The following is a 17,382-nucleotide window of genomic DNA, read 5'->3' as shown; positions in this document are numbered from 1 at the left end:
GTTAGAGCACTGACTGCTCTTCCAGAGGTCCTGAGTTCATTTCCCAGCCACATGGTGACTCACAGTCATCTATAATGGGATCCAGTGCCCTCTTCTGGTGTGACTGAAGATAGCGACAGTGTAGTCATATAAAAAATATTTTTTTAACAAAAGTGAAACTTTGAAAGTTCTTGAACTGACTTGAAAAATGACTCAGCACAAGTGTGATGGTGTGCATATGCTCGGCCCAGGGAGTGGCACTGTGAAGAGGTGTGACCTTGTTGGAGTAATTGTGTTACTGTGGGCGTGAAGTGAATCCTATTTTCTAGGAGATAACAGATTAAGGAATTTTGGGGCAAGATCCTACCCAGCTAAATTTAGATCCAGGCTTGGTGGTACACACCTTTAATCCCAGGAGACTGGCATGCAGATCTCTGAGTTCAAGGTCAATCTGCAGAGCAAGATCCAGGACAGCCAAGCTTAGTCTGTGAGGGAGTTGGAAAAAACAAAGCTAGTGATAATGTAATAGGACAAGGGGGCCATGTTCCAGCTCCTGCAAGCAGCAGAACTCGGCAGCTTTGGCCATGTTCTTCTGGCTTTAGAGTCCAGAATAGAAAGCATTACTGGAACAATTGATGCTAGTTAGCTAAGGCTAAGAAATTAGTGGTTATTAAGAAAAGACCAGCATCACCAAGGTGAAATCTTCTGGGAAGTGTTTTCTTTGTTTCTTAAGATTTATTTATTTATTCTGTATAAGTACACTGTAACTGTCTTCAGACACACCAGAAGAGGGCATCAGATCCCATTACAGATGGTTGTGAGCCACCATGTGGTTGCTGGGATTTGAACTCAGGACCTCTGGAAGAGCAATCAGTGCTCTCAACCACTGAGTCATCTCTCCAGTGGGAAGTGTTTTCTGAGAGCACAAAGAAGCTGTGTTCCAGAGATGGCCAAGGTTGTACCTCATGCTGCAGCTGTACTTGGTAATGTGTAAGAGTCACCCAGGTGATACTGATTTTGAAGGCATGAAGTGTTTGTTCATGAAGAGCAGCTGAGGCTTGGCACTGTGAGAGGCCATGGAAGGCCATTGGTGAAGGTGCAGCCTCAGTTGTAGTTGATGGTCCAGGACCAAAGGGGTCGTGCAAAGGATTTGAGGCTTGGCACCATGAAGAGAGCCTATGAAACGGTATTGGTGAAGCCTAGTTGTAGTATAAGACCCCAGTGTATTGGAGATGCCAGTACCATGGGATCAACGCCAAGAACAACAGCATCAGTGAAGTAGTTCAACCTGAGTTTAGAGTGCTACAGAGGGCAGAGCTGGAGGAGCCCAGAAGATTGTGTGTGGAGCCCAGACATTGAAACAAGAAGCTGTAACTGCCTTGGAGACCCCAAGATGTTTGAGATGCCAGAGCCATGGGCTATCTGCTAACAAAAGCTACTAACGGAGTAGAACCAGCCCAGAAAAAAGAACTTTGTTACAGTCAACAAAGATGAAAAAGGAGCTGGAGATCTGAAGACTGCTTTGACGTCAGACATGGAGATGCAGAGTCTGGAGTCTGCCCAGCTGGTTTCCCGTCTTGCTCTGGGGATTACAGTTAAGTGATTGGATGGATCTCAAAAGAGACCTTGAACCTTTGGACTTCTAATGTTGAGACTGCTACAGACTAATGAACTAAGCATTTTGCGTTATGCTATGTTTAGATATGGCCACCATAGACTCATATGTTTGAACAGGCTTATGGGGGCCAGTGAGTGGAATGTAATGGTTTGTATATGCTTGATTCAGGGAGTGGCACTATTAGGTGTGGCCCTGTTGGAGTAGGTGTGTCACTGTGGGCTTGGGCTTAAGACCCTTACCCTATCTGCCTGGAAATAAGTCTTCCAATAGCAGCCTTCAGATGAAGATGTAGAACCCTCAGCTCTGCCTGTACCATGCCTGCCTGGACACTGCCATGCTCCTGTCTTGATAATGGACTGAATCTTTGAACCTGTAAGCCAGCTCCAATTAAATGTTGTCTTTAGAGAGTTCTTGGTCATGGTGTCTCTTCACAGCAATGAAACCCTAAGACACCAGGAAAGGAACTTGTTCTGTACTGGAGGCTAATTGGTCTAGTAATTACCGAATCACCAACCTTGAAGGCATCCTGGTAAAGATAATTTGTTAAAAAAGGACTGGTGTGGCCAGCTTGGTGGTATATACCTATAATATCAGCTCTTGGGAGGCTGAAGCAGGAAAGTAGCAAGTTTGTTTTGCTTTTTTTTTGAGTTCCTTGAGATAATGTCTAATATAGCTCTGGCTGTCCTGGAACTTGATGTGTAGACCAGGTTGGCCTCAAATTCACAGAGATTCACCTATCTCCGTCTCCTGAGTGCTAGGTGGTGAGTTTGAAGCTTGCATAAGCTACGTGTGAAATGTGTGTTTCAAATCAAGGAAACAAAATGCTTTAATGCTTTACCAGCCTAAATCAACATATGAAACAAACAATAGCAACAACAAAAATACACACGTATAAGTTAGACTTAATTAAAATGTAAGCTTCCATATTTCAAGGAACACATGAAGAGAATGAGAGTGAGGTTGGAGATAGCCCAGTAAGTGAAGTGCTTGCTGAATGGGTGTGAGAACTTGAGTTCAGATCCTAGAACACGTGTAAAGATCAGGTGGGCAGGAAGATTTCATGGCAATTACATTGAGTGTGTAGTAGGGACATTCTAACTAATAATTCTTCTGATCCACAAACATGGATGCTTTTGTTCATTAATTTTGTTTGCTCTTCAGTTGTTTTCTTCTTCAGATGTTCTAAACCGTAGCTCAGTCTCTGACATTCAGTGTGTAGCCCAAGCCGGCCTTGAACTTTGGTATTGCTATTGCCTCGTTCCTAATGCTGGAGTTAGAGGGAGCATGAGCCATAAATGGCTAATATTTTAATGAACTCTGTGTGTGTGTGTGTGTGTGTGTGTGTGTGTGTGTGTGTGTGTAATTTTTTTAAATGGGGCTTCTCTATGTAGCCTAGGCTGTCCTGAAACTCCGAGATCCACCTGCCTCTGACTCCTATGTGTTGAAGTTGAAGGCTTGCACAATACAGGGCATGACAATTTTAGTTATTTTTATTTTTAAGACAGGACGTCACAGAGATCTGCCTGGCTATAATAGCAAATTTTTGCTAAGAACTGTGTATTTGTTCATAGTAATAAGTAGGTATACATAAAGTTTAGGCCAGTCTGGTTTTGTCTTTGGTAAGAATAGGCAAAGTATGTTTTAGAAGAACAACTCTGAGTGTTTGGCTTTGTTCGTGTGTTATTGTCGTACCCTTCACGTCTCAACATTACAGCTGACTTTGTACTCTGGAGGTTTTTTATTTGATTATTCTAATGTTGGAGATGTCGGCTCACCTATTAACTTTAGATTTGTTCTTGTTTGGACTTTGGTCTATAAAGAGAATTTACTATACAAGAAATTATGTATTGAGAAAATGAGTTCCTCAGAATCAGGTTTGACTGAAGTGGGGCGCTCTTAAGTCAGTGGGAACAAAGCATCGCCATCTCTGAGGTGGGAGGGTCTGTAGTAACGGTTTTCTCATGTGCTTCTGCAGATGTTCGTCCTTCCATTCTTTGTTGCCTGCTTCTCCAGTGAAGTCATAAGTAGATATTGTGTGATAGTTACTTATCACCATGGTAACTAAAGGAGCAATGTGGTTCCTATTTCAGTTTAACTGTCAACTGTGCTCAAAGGAGAGGACAGCCTCTGGGACAGCACAGGCTCAATCATGAAAAACTATGTGTCAGGTACTAAAGGGCAGCATTCCACAGGGGCTTGCCTTTAGTAGTCTCTCCTCCACCTGTGTAGGGACCCATAGGAGAGGTCACTGTAGATCCGTGTGCGTGTGTGTGCGTGTGCGTGCGTGCGTGTGTGTGTGTGTGTGTGTGTGTGTGTGTGTGTGTGTGTTCACACATACTGTGCATGTGGAAGTCAAAGAACAGCTTGCAATAATTGATTCTCTCCTTCAACTGTGTGGATCCTGGTAATAGAGCGTGGTCCTGAGGCTTGGCAGCAAAACCATCGCTTACTACTGAACCGTTTTCATTTGATGGCTTGCTTTCTTGCTTACTGTTTATTTTTTGTTCTTAAATATAGTTAAAACAGTACACTGTAGCTGTCTTCAGACACACCAGAAGAGGGCACTGGATCCCATTACAGATGGTGTCAGCCATGTGGTTGCTGGGAATTGAATTCAGAACCTCTGGAAGAGCAGTCAGTGCTCTTAATAGGGGCTGAGCCATCTCTCCAGCCCCTATTTTTATTTTTAATGTGCATGTGCTTGTGTTTCTATATACCTGATGTCCCATGTGTGTGTAGAAACCTGGAGAGGCAGAAGAGGCATCAGATGCCCTGGAACTAGAACTATAGACGGTTGTAAGCCATCATGTGGGTGATGGGAACTGAACTAAACTACAGATGGTTGTAAGCCATCATGTGGGTGATGGGGACTTAGCCTGGGTCCTCCCCAAGTGCAGCCAGTGCTCTTAACCACTAATCATTTCTCCAACTTCTCTTGTTTTGTTTGTTTTTTTTTGTTTGGTTTGGTTTTTTTAGGATTTATTTAGTTTTACTTTATGAGTGTACTGATGTGCCTGGTACATTCAGAGGTTAGAAAGTGGCATTGGATCCCATGCCATGGAGCTAGAGTTTACAGATAGTTGTCAGCCACCATATGGGTTCTGGGAATTGAACCTGGGTTCTTTGCAAGAGCAGCAAATGCTTTTAACCACTGAGCCATCTCCTCGGCAGCCCCTCCCCCCTCTCAAGATAATAATCTTCATGGACTTTGCTAAGTGAACTTCCAAAGCTCCTAGAGAGACTAACCAGAGACTCTTTTCTCCTTCTTCATCCCATTTCTTTTTTTTTTTTTTTTTTTTTGGAGCTGGGGATCGAACCCAGGGCCTTGCGCTCGCTAGGCAAGCGCTCTACCACTGAGCTAAATCCCCAACCCCTTCATCCCATTTCTTTTCCGGCCGAGAAGGTGTTTGCCATCTTCCTACGTTTTCTCTTTATCTCTATTCTCATTTTGATCCTGTGTGGAAAGGAACTGCTGCGCTCACAACTCTTGACAATCTCTTCCCTTCTAGAGACCATGGCAAGCCCAGGGAAAGACAATTATCGAATGAAGAGCTATAAGAACAATGCCTTAAACCCTGAGGAAATGAGACGAAGAAGGGAGGAAGAGGGCATTCAGCTTCGGAAACAGAAGCGGGAGCAGCAAGTAAGTTACCTGAGTGTTCTCAGGAGGACCCATGGGGGCACTGGCCAGCTTCAGGGGTGACCCTTACCCTTCATCCTTCTGCCTGGGGCAGTGTGGCCCTCACCCTTCCTCAGCAATCTGCTTCTCTCTCTCTCTTTTTTTTTTTTTCCCGGAGCTGGGGACCGAACCCAGGGCCTTGCGCTCGCTAGGCAAGCGCTCTACCGCTGAGCTAAATCCCCAACCCCGGCTCTTACCCTTCCTAATGCTGTGACCCTGTAATACAGTTCCTCATGTTGTGGTGACCCCAACCATAAAAGTATTTCATTGCTACTTCGTAACTTATGAATCATACTGTAAATATCTGTATTTTCTGATGGTCTTAGGCAACCCCTACCCACAAAGGGATCTCAACCCATAGGTTGAGAAATGCCGGCATAAGGAAATATAGTTTATCTAGGTAGCAGGCTAGTCATCTAATTTGCTTCCTTGTTTGTTTTGTAAGTGGGTACACATGTGTGCAAACTGTATATGTGTGTATGTCTGTCCAGACATTGATACTACAGTCTTTCCCAGTTGCTGTCCGTCTTAACTTCCATCACTGAACCTGGAACCCACTGATTGGCTTGACTGGCCAGTGTCCTCTAGAATTCTGCCTCCTAAATGCTGGGATTATAACTGTGAACTGCTACACCTAACTTCCATACTGGGGATCTGAACTCTGGTCTTCATGCTTGCTTCACAAGCATTTTACTCATTAATCCATGTCCCCAGCCTTCCGGGTTCTGCTTCTAAAGAAATGTTGGAAACTTTGAGAAAGGAAAAACAATTTCTTAATTCTTTTCTAAAAATTAAACCAAGTGTCATTTTTATTCATATTGGGGTTGTAACTTTCTGTTCCCTATGGTTTTCCTTGCTTGGTTGTTTGAGACGCATATGTGCTTGTGCATGGCATGGCATGCAAGTGGAAGTCAGAGGACAGCCTCCGAGTGTCAGTCCTCACTGTGAACCGTGGCTGAGCCTGGGTCTCCTGGGTCTGTCTGTGCTGCATGTGCCAGCCCGTCTCCCTCCAATCTGCCCGTCGTAGCACTGGGACGATAGTATAAGTACTGGGGACTGAGACTCAGCTTCCCATGGTGGTTCAGCAGGTGCTTTAGCCACTGAGTTTTTGTTCATCCTTTAACTTAAATTTGGGGCTGGAGAGATGACTGAGCTGTTCATGGTGCTTACTGCTCTTGGAGAGGACCCAGGTTTGGGTTTTAGCACCTACAGAGTGGTTTACAGCCGTGCGTCACTCTAGTTCTAAGAGATGCACTGTTCTGGCCTCCAGGGGCTCCTGTGTGCGTGTGCTGTACCTGAACTCACTCAAGCACAGATGTACATACGTGTATTTTTTTTTTCCTTTTCTTTTTTTCGGAGCTGGGGACCGAACCCAGGGCCTTACGCTTGCTAGGCAAGCGCTCTACCACTGAGCTAAATCCCCAACCCCCCTTTTTTTTTTTTTTTTAATTTAAAAAACTTGGAAGAAATTATATTGATCAGGCAGTGGTAGCTCATGCCTTTAAGCCCAGCACTTAGGAAGCAGTGGCTGGAGGATCTCCATGAGTTCAAGGCCAGAGTACTCTACAGAGTGAGTAATCAGGACAGCCAAGAGAAACCCCGTCTCATAAAACCAAATAAAGTAAATAAATAAAATCATTCTGATAATTCCATCAGTGTGTAATGTACCTTCTCTTCTCCTCCTCCTGCTGAATCCCTTCCCAGTAACTCCTACTTCCATGCATCTCATTCCATTGTGCCCTACTGAGTCTAATGAGGGTTAGTTAATGACAACTAGACAGTTTACCAGTGGCTGTACCACAGAAGAAAATGACACTTCCTCTGCCAGCTTCCTTGTGCCTCTTGTCTTTTTTTTTTTTTTTTTTAAAGATTTATTTATTTATTTACAGGTTCGTTGTCCTCAGACACACCAGAAGAGGGCATCGGATCCCATTACAGATGGTTGTGAGCCCCCATGTGGTTGCTGGGAATTGAACTCAGGACCTCTGGAAGAGCAGTTAGTGCTCTTAACCACTGAGCCATCTCTCCAGCCCGCCTTTTATCTTCATACTGTACACAATATAGTCTGTGCTTGGCCTGGCCATAGAGACTTAGTCATTCTGGGCTTACTTTCTGTTCTTTAGAACTAGAGTTTCAGAACAACCAGAGCAATGTAGAAAGACCCCGTTTCCAAAGCAAAACAAAGAAATACTTTGATTTTGTGTGTATGTGTATGTATATGCACCTGGTGTCGGCAGAGGGCAGAAGCAGAGACTGGATCCCCTGGAACTGGATAAGTTTCAGGCTGGGAACCTTCTTTAAGAGTCTTCTGTACATGTGTTAGATGTACTTAGGACAAGTCTGGCAATGGGGTCACACACTCTGAATCCCAGCACTCAGGTGGCAGAAGCAGGTAGATCTCTTGAGTTTGAGGATAGCCAGGGCTACACAGAGAAACCTTGTCTCAAAAAAGAAAAATGCCCAGTCCAGAGACTGTGTCTTACCTGCTTTTGTCACATTTTCTTTGTCTTCCTGGAACTCCCTCAGTGATCTGCCTGACACTGCCACCACCACCCTTATTTCTTCTTCTTCTTTTTAATGTTTTTTCATCCCTCACCATTACACAAAGTGCAAAGGTGTTGGGTTTTTTTTAATGAATTTTATTTAAAGACCATGAGTAGATGTATTACAGAAAACAAAGCTGTTGACTATGTTTCATGTCTGCCTAAAGGTTGACCTCATTCATTTTCCTCACGCTCATATTTTCTTGTCATTATGTCATGATCAGCCTTCAGTCTGTGAGTGATGTTACCCTCTGTCTCCTCTCTTCACTTGTCAGCTTTTTAAACGGAGAAATGTGGAGCTGATTAATGAAGAAGCTGCCATGTTTGACAGTCTGCTGATGGATTCCTACGTGAGCTCCACAACTGGGGTAAGCCGTGCAAGGCATGGTCACAGCTGCTGTCAGGACAGAAATCAGATGTGGACATTCAGCAAGAAGTCAACTCTGGTGCAGATCCCTGAAGAAACATTTAGGGAAGCTGCACCCCAGATCAGGAATCCCTTTTAAATATTGTCTCTTGAAGCAGACATGGATTGGATAAACCCTCCTCCTGGATCTCTTATGCCCTCCTCTTACTTGAGGATCTTAAAAAGCACAACGCCCTGTAAGATTATGTTCTCCTTTCTGTTTTTTTTATTGACCTGAAAGGTCATAAACCTGTTTTCTATTCTAGGAGAGTGTGATCACAAGGGAAATGGTGGAGATGCTCTTTTCTGACGATTCTGACTTACAGTTAGCAACCACACAGAAATTCCGGAAACTCCTTTCCAAAGGTATAGAACCCGGTCCTTCTCAGAGACTTTAGACTTTTGTCTCTTTTATTTAACTATTACCCATTGCTCATCCTACCTTTCTGAATGAGTCAGGTATATTCCCACTTTTTTTTTTTTTTTTTTCGGAGCTGGGGACCGAACCCAGGGCCTTGCGGTTGCTAGGCAAGTGCTCTACCACTGAGCCAAATCCCCAACCCCTATATTCCCACTTTTACACTTGATATTCCCTCTTCTAAGAATCCTTTCCCCCAAAATCCTCAGCTCCTCCTTCAGCTACTGTGTGTGTGTGTGTGTGTGTGTGTGTGTGTGTGTGTGTGTGTGTGTGTGTGTGTGTTTCAAGACAAGGTTTCTCTGTATAGCCCTGACTGTCCTGGAATTCTCTCTATAGACCAGGCTGGCTTTAAATTTGAATTTATGCCTCCCAAGTGCTGGGATTATGGTGTGCGCCACCCCCACTCAGCAAGAGCAGTGGTGGCCTCTGTTGGATGGGAAATACACAGGCTAGGGTTATCATTCCTTGGCCTTTTCTCTCCTTTCCCGATGTGCCTACCTTAGGAAATGCACAGGTGAGCATTCCTAATTAGGTTGTTTGTACTTATAACATGCCACGGGTATTCTGCAGCTGTAGATGAGTAAAGGACAGCTTTGCAGAGTTTCCAAAAGTGGTCAGAGCGTCTAGAATTGTGAATGGATCAGTCCAAGCTTCTCCTGACTTTTCCTATCTTTCCTGTTTTCCTCTAGAGCCAAGTCCTCCAATAGATGAAGTTATTAACACTCCAGGAGTAGTTGATCGGTTTGTGGAGTTTCTGAAGAGGAGTGAGAATTGTACATTACAGGTAAAAGCTCTCAGGTGGAATGGCCAGATGAACATTCTCACATGACAGTGGGCTGTCTCTGTGGTATAGCCTAAGGAAATGGGAAAGTAATATGGGGAAGTTACCAATTGAAGTACCTTCCTTAAAAACAGGCTAGTACAGCTTGTGCAGCTAGCAAAGGGAACAGTCCTCTGAGCTTGAGGCCAGCCTGTTCAGCACAGTGTCTTTTTAAATGAGAGAGAGAGACAGACAGACAGACAGACACACACACATACACACACACACCTCAACCCAGGACACATGATTGGAGAGAACTGACTCCTGCAGGTTGTCCTCTGATTACAAACATGGTATGGCACATACATGGACATACAGACAAAAAAAGGTTTTGGATCTTAGTAATTATGTGAACCTGGCTGAGTTTCCACAGTGTATATATGCAAAGATGGGGCAGGTGCAGCTTTAAGCCACACTAATACTTTCAGCATGCAATAGGCTGGGCAGGAGGATTGCCACAGGGTTGTTACCAGCCTGGGCTACATAGCAAGACCTAGAAGAGTGTGTGTGTGTTGGGGGGGTTTTCATTTCAGAGATCTGAGAATGTGATACATTGTTTCATTATAAATCAGAGTTTAGTGCACCTCTAACTTACCCTGATACAAATTGTCACTGTGTCCAGAGACAGTTAATGAGCAGATCCATCAGAACTTGGCTTGAAACACAACGGAGTTCATAGGTGTGATGTTGGTGTGATGTCAGTGAGATGCAGGTGTGATGTCAGTGAGATGCAGGTGTGATGTCAATGAGATGCAGGTGTGATGTCGGTGAGATGCAGGTGTGATGTAGGGGAGATGCAGGTGTGATGTAGGGGAGATGCAGGTGAGATGTAGGTGTGATGCAGGTGTGAAGCAGGTGAGATGCAGGTGTGATGTAGGTGAGATGCAGGTGTGAAGCAGGTGAGATGTAGGAGAGATGCAGGTGTGATGTAGGTGAGATGCAGGTGTGAAGCAGGTGAGATGCAGGTGAGATGCAGGTGTGAAGCAGGTGAGATGCAGGTGAGATGCAGGTGTGAAGCAGGTGAGATGTAGGAGAGATGCAGGTGTGATACAGGTATGATGGCTCATGGCTATAGTATATGCCAGCATGTAGGGAACAGAGGTAAAAGCTCAAGGCCAGCCTTGGCCACAGGGTAAGACCTTAGAGAGGAAAACTGGGGAGGAGGGGTTTACTATCCTCACTCTTCCCCTTTCAGAGACGAAAGAACTTCTGGGTCAGTAAAGCCCAGTCGGTCGACCTTCACATGTGCAGCATGCACATCGCTGCCTGCTGCCAACTACAGGATGGTGGGCAAAGACGTGTCTGGTTCGGCTTCTTTATGTGCTAGAGGTTGGCTGTTGTGAGGCAGGTGGTAGGCAGGGCTGCTCAGTCTGGAGTGACCTCTCAGTTGTGTCGTAATCTCACTTTCAGTTTGAAGCTGCCTGGGCTCTAACAAACATTGCCTCTGGAACCTCTCAGCAGACCAAAATTGTCATTGAAGCAGGAGCTGTCCCCATTTTTATAGAGCTGCTTAACTCAGACTTTGAAGATGTACAAGAACAGGTAATGCTCGAGCTTTGGTTAATGTTTCAGCGGTACTAACAGTATGATAAAAAACATAGTAATGCGTATTTGGAGGAACATGGACAAGTGAACAAGGCTTGGTGCTGCACATATGAATCGGTTAGCCTGTGATACTTACACAGAAACGGAAAGTTTCTTTTACCTGATGTGGATCAGGTCCAAGGTGGGGAGAGAGTCGAAGCTTTCCCTTCCTGCTGGAGGGACGATGGGGCTGTAGTTCAGCCTCTCTGGCTTCAGGTCTTATGGCAGCCTGTCTGTCCCACTGAGCCAGGGCCTCCTGGGGAAAAGCTCTTACAGAACACGTGCTCAGTAAGGATAATTCTAGACCCTAGAAGCTAGGGAGAGCACTTCAGTGGGTCGGGCCCTAACACTGTCCTCAACCTGATGGACCACTTTGTAGCATTGATTATAAGTAGTCACAGAAGCCACCAGGCTCTCATGACAGTCCTTTCACTCCTTTCCAGGCAGTCTGGGCTCTTGGAAACATAGCTGGAGACAGTTCAGTCTGCAGAGACTATGTCTTGAATTGTTCCATCCTTAATCCTCTGTTAACGTGAGTATCAATAGCATTAGCATCCGGGGGTGGGGTCTGTAGGTGGCTTAAGTGGCGGTACATTTTGGGGGGGGGTTTACTTAATCCCTTAAGATAATAAAGCCCTAGGTCAGGCAGTGGTGGCACACACCGTAGTCCCAGCACTCAGGAGGCAGAGGCAGTCAGATTTCTGAGTTCAAGGCCACCTTGGTCTACAGAATGAGTTTAAGGATGACCAGAGTTGCACAGATAATCCTAGCCCTTGGGAAGCCAGCCCAGGCTACATAGCAAGTTTCAGACCAGCCAGGACTGAACACAATAGTCAGGGGTCTGGGTTATCCTCTAGGGTTTGATGCTAAGAGCCCTGCTTTAGGCCATCAGTGCTCAGATTATGGCTTCACTGTTTACAGACTCCTTACTAAGTCCACACGACTGACGATGACACGGAATGCAGTCTGGGCCCTGTCAAACCTCTGCCGAGGGAAGAACCCTCCTCCAGAGTTCGCAAAGGTGAGAGCTAACTAGGATTTCTTTTAAGTTTTGGGCAGACCCATGAGAGTCTCAACTCATGTGCAAGTAAAAGGCAGTTGTCAGTGTAGAGGGCTATTTTTTGTACCAGGGTAGGAAAGTGAAAAGGTGGTCCTACAGGTTTGGTGACATTCCCAGGGTGTAGAATTCCATGTTGGGAAGGGGGAGCCATGATAGGCTTAGTGACAGAGCTGATGCAGTCCTCCTTACTCTGCTTCCAACAGGTCTCTCCTTGTTTGCCTGTATTGTCTCGCCTACTCTTCAGCAGCGACTCAGACTTGCTGGCAGATGCTTGCTGGGCCCTCTCTTACCTGTCTGATGGCCCCAATGAGAAGATCCAGGCAGTCATAGACTCTGGAGTCTGCCGGAGATTGGTAGAGCTTCTGATGTGAGTGGTTTCAATTCAAGAGGGTTTCCAAGGTCAAAGAGCTCTAACCAAAGTGAGGCATGGTGGTGGGACTGTAATCCCAGCACTTGGGAGACTGAGACAGGAGAATACCAAATTCAAGGATAGGGTGGGCTGCAGTATAAAGACTGTCTCACAGAACAAAGCAGAAAAGCTACCATCAGCAGATTGCTGACCCACCAAAGGTCTGCAGCTGAAGGCATGCATACAGCCAGTGTTGGTTTTCAGCAGGGCTGAACGGGATGCGCTGCCTTTCCACTGATCGCTGTTCTTCCTCTGTAGGCACAACGATTACAAAGTGGCGTCTCCTGCCTTGAGAGCTGTGGGTAATATTGTCACCGGGGATGATATCCAGACCCAGGTGAGGAAGAAGAGGGATGGGATCTTAACTCAGGTCAGCCGTGGGAGAACATAAGAGAGCTGCTTGTGGGAAAAGGTCTTCCTATGTAACTACATGGTCTAACAGAGAAAGCATGGCTTTAAGTGGTTTTAGCACTTGCAGTTTCTATATTATCACGATTCCTTCTTTTGAACAGTTAGAAACAAATCATCCAGTTGTTGCTTATGCAAAGAAAGCTAAATGGAATGGCTGACTTACTGGAATAGTGTAAGGAAATGAAGGCTGGGCCGTGGTCCTTTTGAGACACTGGAAGCTGTGGGATCACCAATACTCAGCTTCAGTGTCTGTGCTCATCACCTCATGTTGAACTCATGCTAACCTTTGGGCTGTAATCCTAGCAATTATGAGTGAGAGGCAGAAGGCTCAGCTAGTCCAGGGCCATCTTCAGTTGCATGAAACCCTATCTCAAAAAAACAAAAATACGAAAAATAATTCCTTCAAACCAGTAGCAGGGTGGGGGTGCAACTGCTGGGGAGGCTGACGTAGGAAGGAAGCAGCAGCCCAGGACTTTGAGACCCGCCTGTGCGGTACAAGGTCCTGTCTCAGAAGAGTAAGCAGTGTGGCCCTGCACACACGTGGACATGGAGATGTAAGATAAAGCTGGAATGACCCACAGCCAAGGGCACTGCATGGCTCCCTGTTCCAAAGTTAGAACCCGCTGACTTCCTGCCTGCCGTCCTCAGCAGGTGTCCCCATGAGTTAGTGTGTGCTCTCCCTCCTCTGGCCGGTTATGTGTGGCTTTATTCCACTGATTGCTATAGACACTTCCTTGTAAGTGAAGTCACAACATATTAGTCCTTCACATCTTTGTGTGTTGAATTTGAATTCTTTAGTAAGGCTGAATGGTGTTCTAGTGTCTGTGCATTCTGTTTTAAAGCCTTCATCGTCTTGTAAGCGTGTATGTTGTTTCTGCTCCCTAGCTGTTGTGAATGATGCTGCTGTGCGCCCTGGTGTGCAGTCTCTGCTTCCCTTTTTTTTGGTCACATGTATGCAAAAGAGATTGGATAACATGGTGATTTATGCTAATCTGTAAGGTTAGCAGCCGTGTCGTCTCCTGTCTCTACCAGTGCTGTTCTTCCATGCTCCAGCTTCTCCCTCTCCAAGACATCGCACTTCTGTTATGTCTGTGTCAGCCATCCCAATGACTGTAACGTGCTGTCTCCTGGTTTGACTTCTGTTTCTCTATCAATAAGTGATCATGAGCCTATTACATTGCTAATAGATCATCCATGTATCTCTTTTTGGAGAAATGTCTTTTCAAGCCCTTTGTTCATTTTAGTTTGATTGCTTAGGGTAGAGTTCTTCATGGGGCTGGAGAGATGGCTCAGTTGTTATGGATGGATCAGCTCTGACTGCTCTTCTGAAGGTCCTGAGTTCAATTCCCAGCAACCACATGGTGGCTCACAACCACCTGTAACGGGATCTGATGCCCTCTTCTGATGTGTCTGAAGACAGCTTCAGTGTACTCATAAAGTCTTTTTAAAGAATAACTTTTTTTTTTCTTTTTCTTTTTTTCGGAGCTGGGGACCGAACCCAGGGCCTTGCGCTTGCTAGGCAAGCGCTCTACCACTGAGCTAAATCCCCAACCCCATGAAGTTATTTTTTTAAAAGTTATTCTTTGGGGTTGGGGATTTAGCTCAGTGGTAGAGCGCTTGCCTAGGAAGCGCAAGGCCCTGGGTTCGATCCCCAGCTCCGAAAAAAAGAACCAAAAAAAAAAATAAATAAATAACTTCATATACTCTGGATCAATCAATACTTATTTTACAAGTATTTTCTAATATTCCGCAGGTTGGCTTTGCACTGTCGATGGTGTCTTAATGCATATCTATTCTTAATTGGATTGACTAAATATTGAATTTTGATACATTTCGTATGCTGTTGTGTTTTAGGTCATTCTTAACTGTTCAGCCCTCCCTTGCCTCCTCCACCTGCTGAGCAGCTCTAAGGAATCAATCCGGAAGGAAGCTTGCTGGACCATTTCAAACATCACTGCTGGCAACAGGGCTCAAATACAGGTAGACTTGCTTCCAGAAGAAGCATTTGTTTCCCTTTGTAACGGGAGCCAAGGAAAATCTGCAAGCCGTGTAGCTCCCTAGTAGGAGTTGGCCTAATTGAGTCACCTGGATTCAGTGCCCAAGACCACCAAAACAATTGGGGCAGCATAACCAGTCGGTTACAGTGGCAGCTAGGTGCCCCACACCGTGTCCCTTCTCTAGTAAGAAGAAAGTGTTTGCAGGTGGGTTAATGGAAAAAAGCCTGAGGTTTGATTCTGGTTTGCTCTTCATCTCTTCCTCTGAGACAATGTCTTATGTAGCCCAGGCTAGCCTCAAATGACCTTGACTTCATGGTCTTTCTGCCTCCACCTTCCAAGTATTGGTAATTACAGAAGCATATGTCACCATGCCTGATCCTTCTGCTTTTTAAACTGTCTGCTTCTGTCCTCCTTCCTCACCTCTGTTTCAGGCTGTCATAGATGCAAATATCTTCCCTGTATTGATCGAAATCCTTCAGAAAGCAGAGTTCCGTACGAGGAAAGAAGCAGCCTGGGCCATCACCAATGCAACCTCAGGAGGAACCCCTGAGCAAATCAGGTCTGACTCCTTTCCTTAGAGCCTAAATCATCTGAGCTCTCCTGTTCGTGGTATTCACATGACTCAAGTGTCTTCTGGTGGGAGCCTGCCCCAGTCTAACTGTCTAAGGTTAACTAGTGAGCTGCTAGTGATCCTGGACTCTGGACTAGATTGCCAGGTTGTTTTCTGTGGTTGTTTTACTTGAGACAGAGTCTTGAGACAAGCTAACCTAGCCTACCTCAATCTCCCAAGTGCTGGGATTATGTGCACACACATCTATACCCAGCTAAGTCTTGGGGTGTTTGTTTGTTTAGTTTTGTTGAGATTAGGGCTCTCTGTGTATGCTGAGCTCTCCTTGAGATTGTGGCCCTCTTGCCTCTCGGGCTGGGGTTGCAAGGACATGCCTCAGCCTCGGTTTGCACCTTTGCTCCTTTACTGTAGTGTTTGTCATCTGAACATGAGAACCATGAGCGCTAGATTTGTCTTTCCCCTAATTACAACCTACTAACCTGTCCACATTAACGTCTCAGGAGAAAGGAAGAGCCATTGAGTTAAAACATTAAAAGGAAACTATAAGGTGCACATGATGCTGTACAACCTAAGTCTGAGGCAGAGATAGACGTCAGATCTTTGAATTCGAAGTCAGCCGGTCTATGTAGTGTATCCCAGGTGAGCCAGGGCTACATAAAGAAGTCATGTTTAGGGGTTGGGGATTTAGCTCAGTGGTAGAGCACTTGCCTAGCAAGCGCAAGGCCCTGGGTTCAGTCCCCAGCTCCAAAAAAAAGAAAAAAAAAAAAGTCATGTTTAAAAGGGTGCTGGGGGTAGAAAGGAGGATTATAGCATTATATAGAAGGACTTTAGATCATATATATATATATATATATATATATATATATATATATATATATCAATCAGAAATCTGGAGATCTTCTCAAATTTGACCACAATTGAATACCCTCAGAATGGAATATTCTGACTAGAGCTAAAAAGAGGTAGGGGCCAGATTGCAGACAATCTGTACTAACATACCACAGAAGCTGTACTCAGGGGAATAAGGAACCTGAGCAACCTTGGTGATAACATTGTAGCCAAGGTGACAATAGGGCTCTGTTCATTAGGTAATAGATCAGTGACAGAGAGGGCTGAGGATAAAAAGGCTAGGTGGCTATCCACACTCGGGAAGACTGCTTTGTTGGGAGTATCGGTGTGCATGAGGGAGACCCACAGGTCAGAGCACCTGGTGCAATTTCTGTGTTCTGCATTAATGTGGGGCATATGTCCTCTCTGGTCCCCAGGTACTTGGTATCACTGGGCTGCATTAAGCCCCTGTGTGACTTGCTGACTGTAATGGATTCAAAAATTGTACAAGTGGCCCTCAATGGACTAGAGAACATTCTGCGGCTCGGAGAGCAAGAGGGCAAGCGCAGTGGCTCAGGGGTCAATCCCTACTGTGGCCTCATCGAGGAAGCCTATGGTAGGTTCTCTCCCTGACCTCACATACGTCTGTTAGTGAGGAGATACTGGAGCACATCCAACGTTTTATAAACTCATGTCTGTGGTTTCTTGTTTTTTTTTTTTTTTTTTTTAATCCATTCATTTGTTATCTGTGCATGTATGAATGTGGGCATACATGATATGGCACATGGATGAAGGTCAGAGGACACCCTGAAGGAATCATTTCTCTCTCTTCACATGTGGATCCCTAGGATTGAACTCAGGTTGTCACATTTGGCACAATCACCTTTACCTGCCCAGCCATTCCAGCAGCCCTCAGTCTGTGCTTCTAAAACTGTGCTGAGCTCTGCTCTAGCCATGCTCCTGAGCACAGGCTTTCAGACCTCTCCCTGGGAGTAGCTGGGCAGATAGAAGGAATTACTGTCCCTACCAAGCTTCCTTGTCCCACCATCCCCTCTCCTTCTG

General features: G+C 45.4%; 1 protein-coding gene across 5 annotated transcripts in view; it reads left to right on the top strand.

The window, feature by feature from the left end:
- Nucleotides 1-17,382, top strand: part of Kpna6 (karyopherin subunit alpha 6) — a 33,057-nt gene that overhangs the window by 10,982 nt on the left and 4,693 nt on the right. For 3 of the 5 annotated variants that reach the window (XR_015619890.1, NM_001443946.1, XM_087549996.1), the window contains 12 exon segments: nucleotides 5,107-5,240; nucleotides 8,095-8,187; nucleotides 8,492-8,591; nucleotides 9,333-9,427; nucleotides 10,874-11,005; nucleotides 11,491-11,579; nucleotides 11,969-12,068; nucleotides 12,311-12,474; nucleotides 12,775-12,853; nucleotides 14,782-14,907; nucleotides 15,356-15,483; nucleotides 16,758-16,936. Coding sequence is in view for 4 of the 5 variants with exons in the window: in NM_001443946.1 (NP_001430875.1) it covers nucleotides 5,107-5,240; nucleotides 8,095-8,187; nucleotides 8,492-8,591; nucleotides 9,333-9,427; nucleotides 10,874-11,005; nucleotides 11,491-11,579; nucleotides 11,969-12,068; nucleotides 12,311-12,474; nucleotides 12,775-12,853; nucleotides 14,782-14,907; nucleotides 15,356-15,483; nucleotides 16,758-16,936 (1,419 nt within the window). In the remaining variant the exon portion in view is untranslated. 5 annotated transcript variants of the gene reach the window in all.

Source organism: Rattus norvegicus, chromosome 5 (assembly GCF_021556685.1).
Source record: "Rattus norvegicus strain SHRSP/BbbUtx chromosome 5, alternate assembly SHRSP_T2T, whole genome shotgun sequence".
Classification (NCBI taxonomy): domain Eukaryota; kingdom Metazoa; phylum Chordata; class Mammalia; order Rodentia; family Muridae; genus Rattus; species Rattus norvegicus.
The sequence above is the reverse complement of the archived record's forward strand: the minus strand, read 5'-3'. Positions and strand labels throughout refer to the sequence as shown.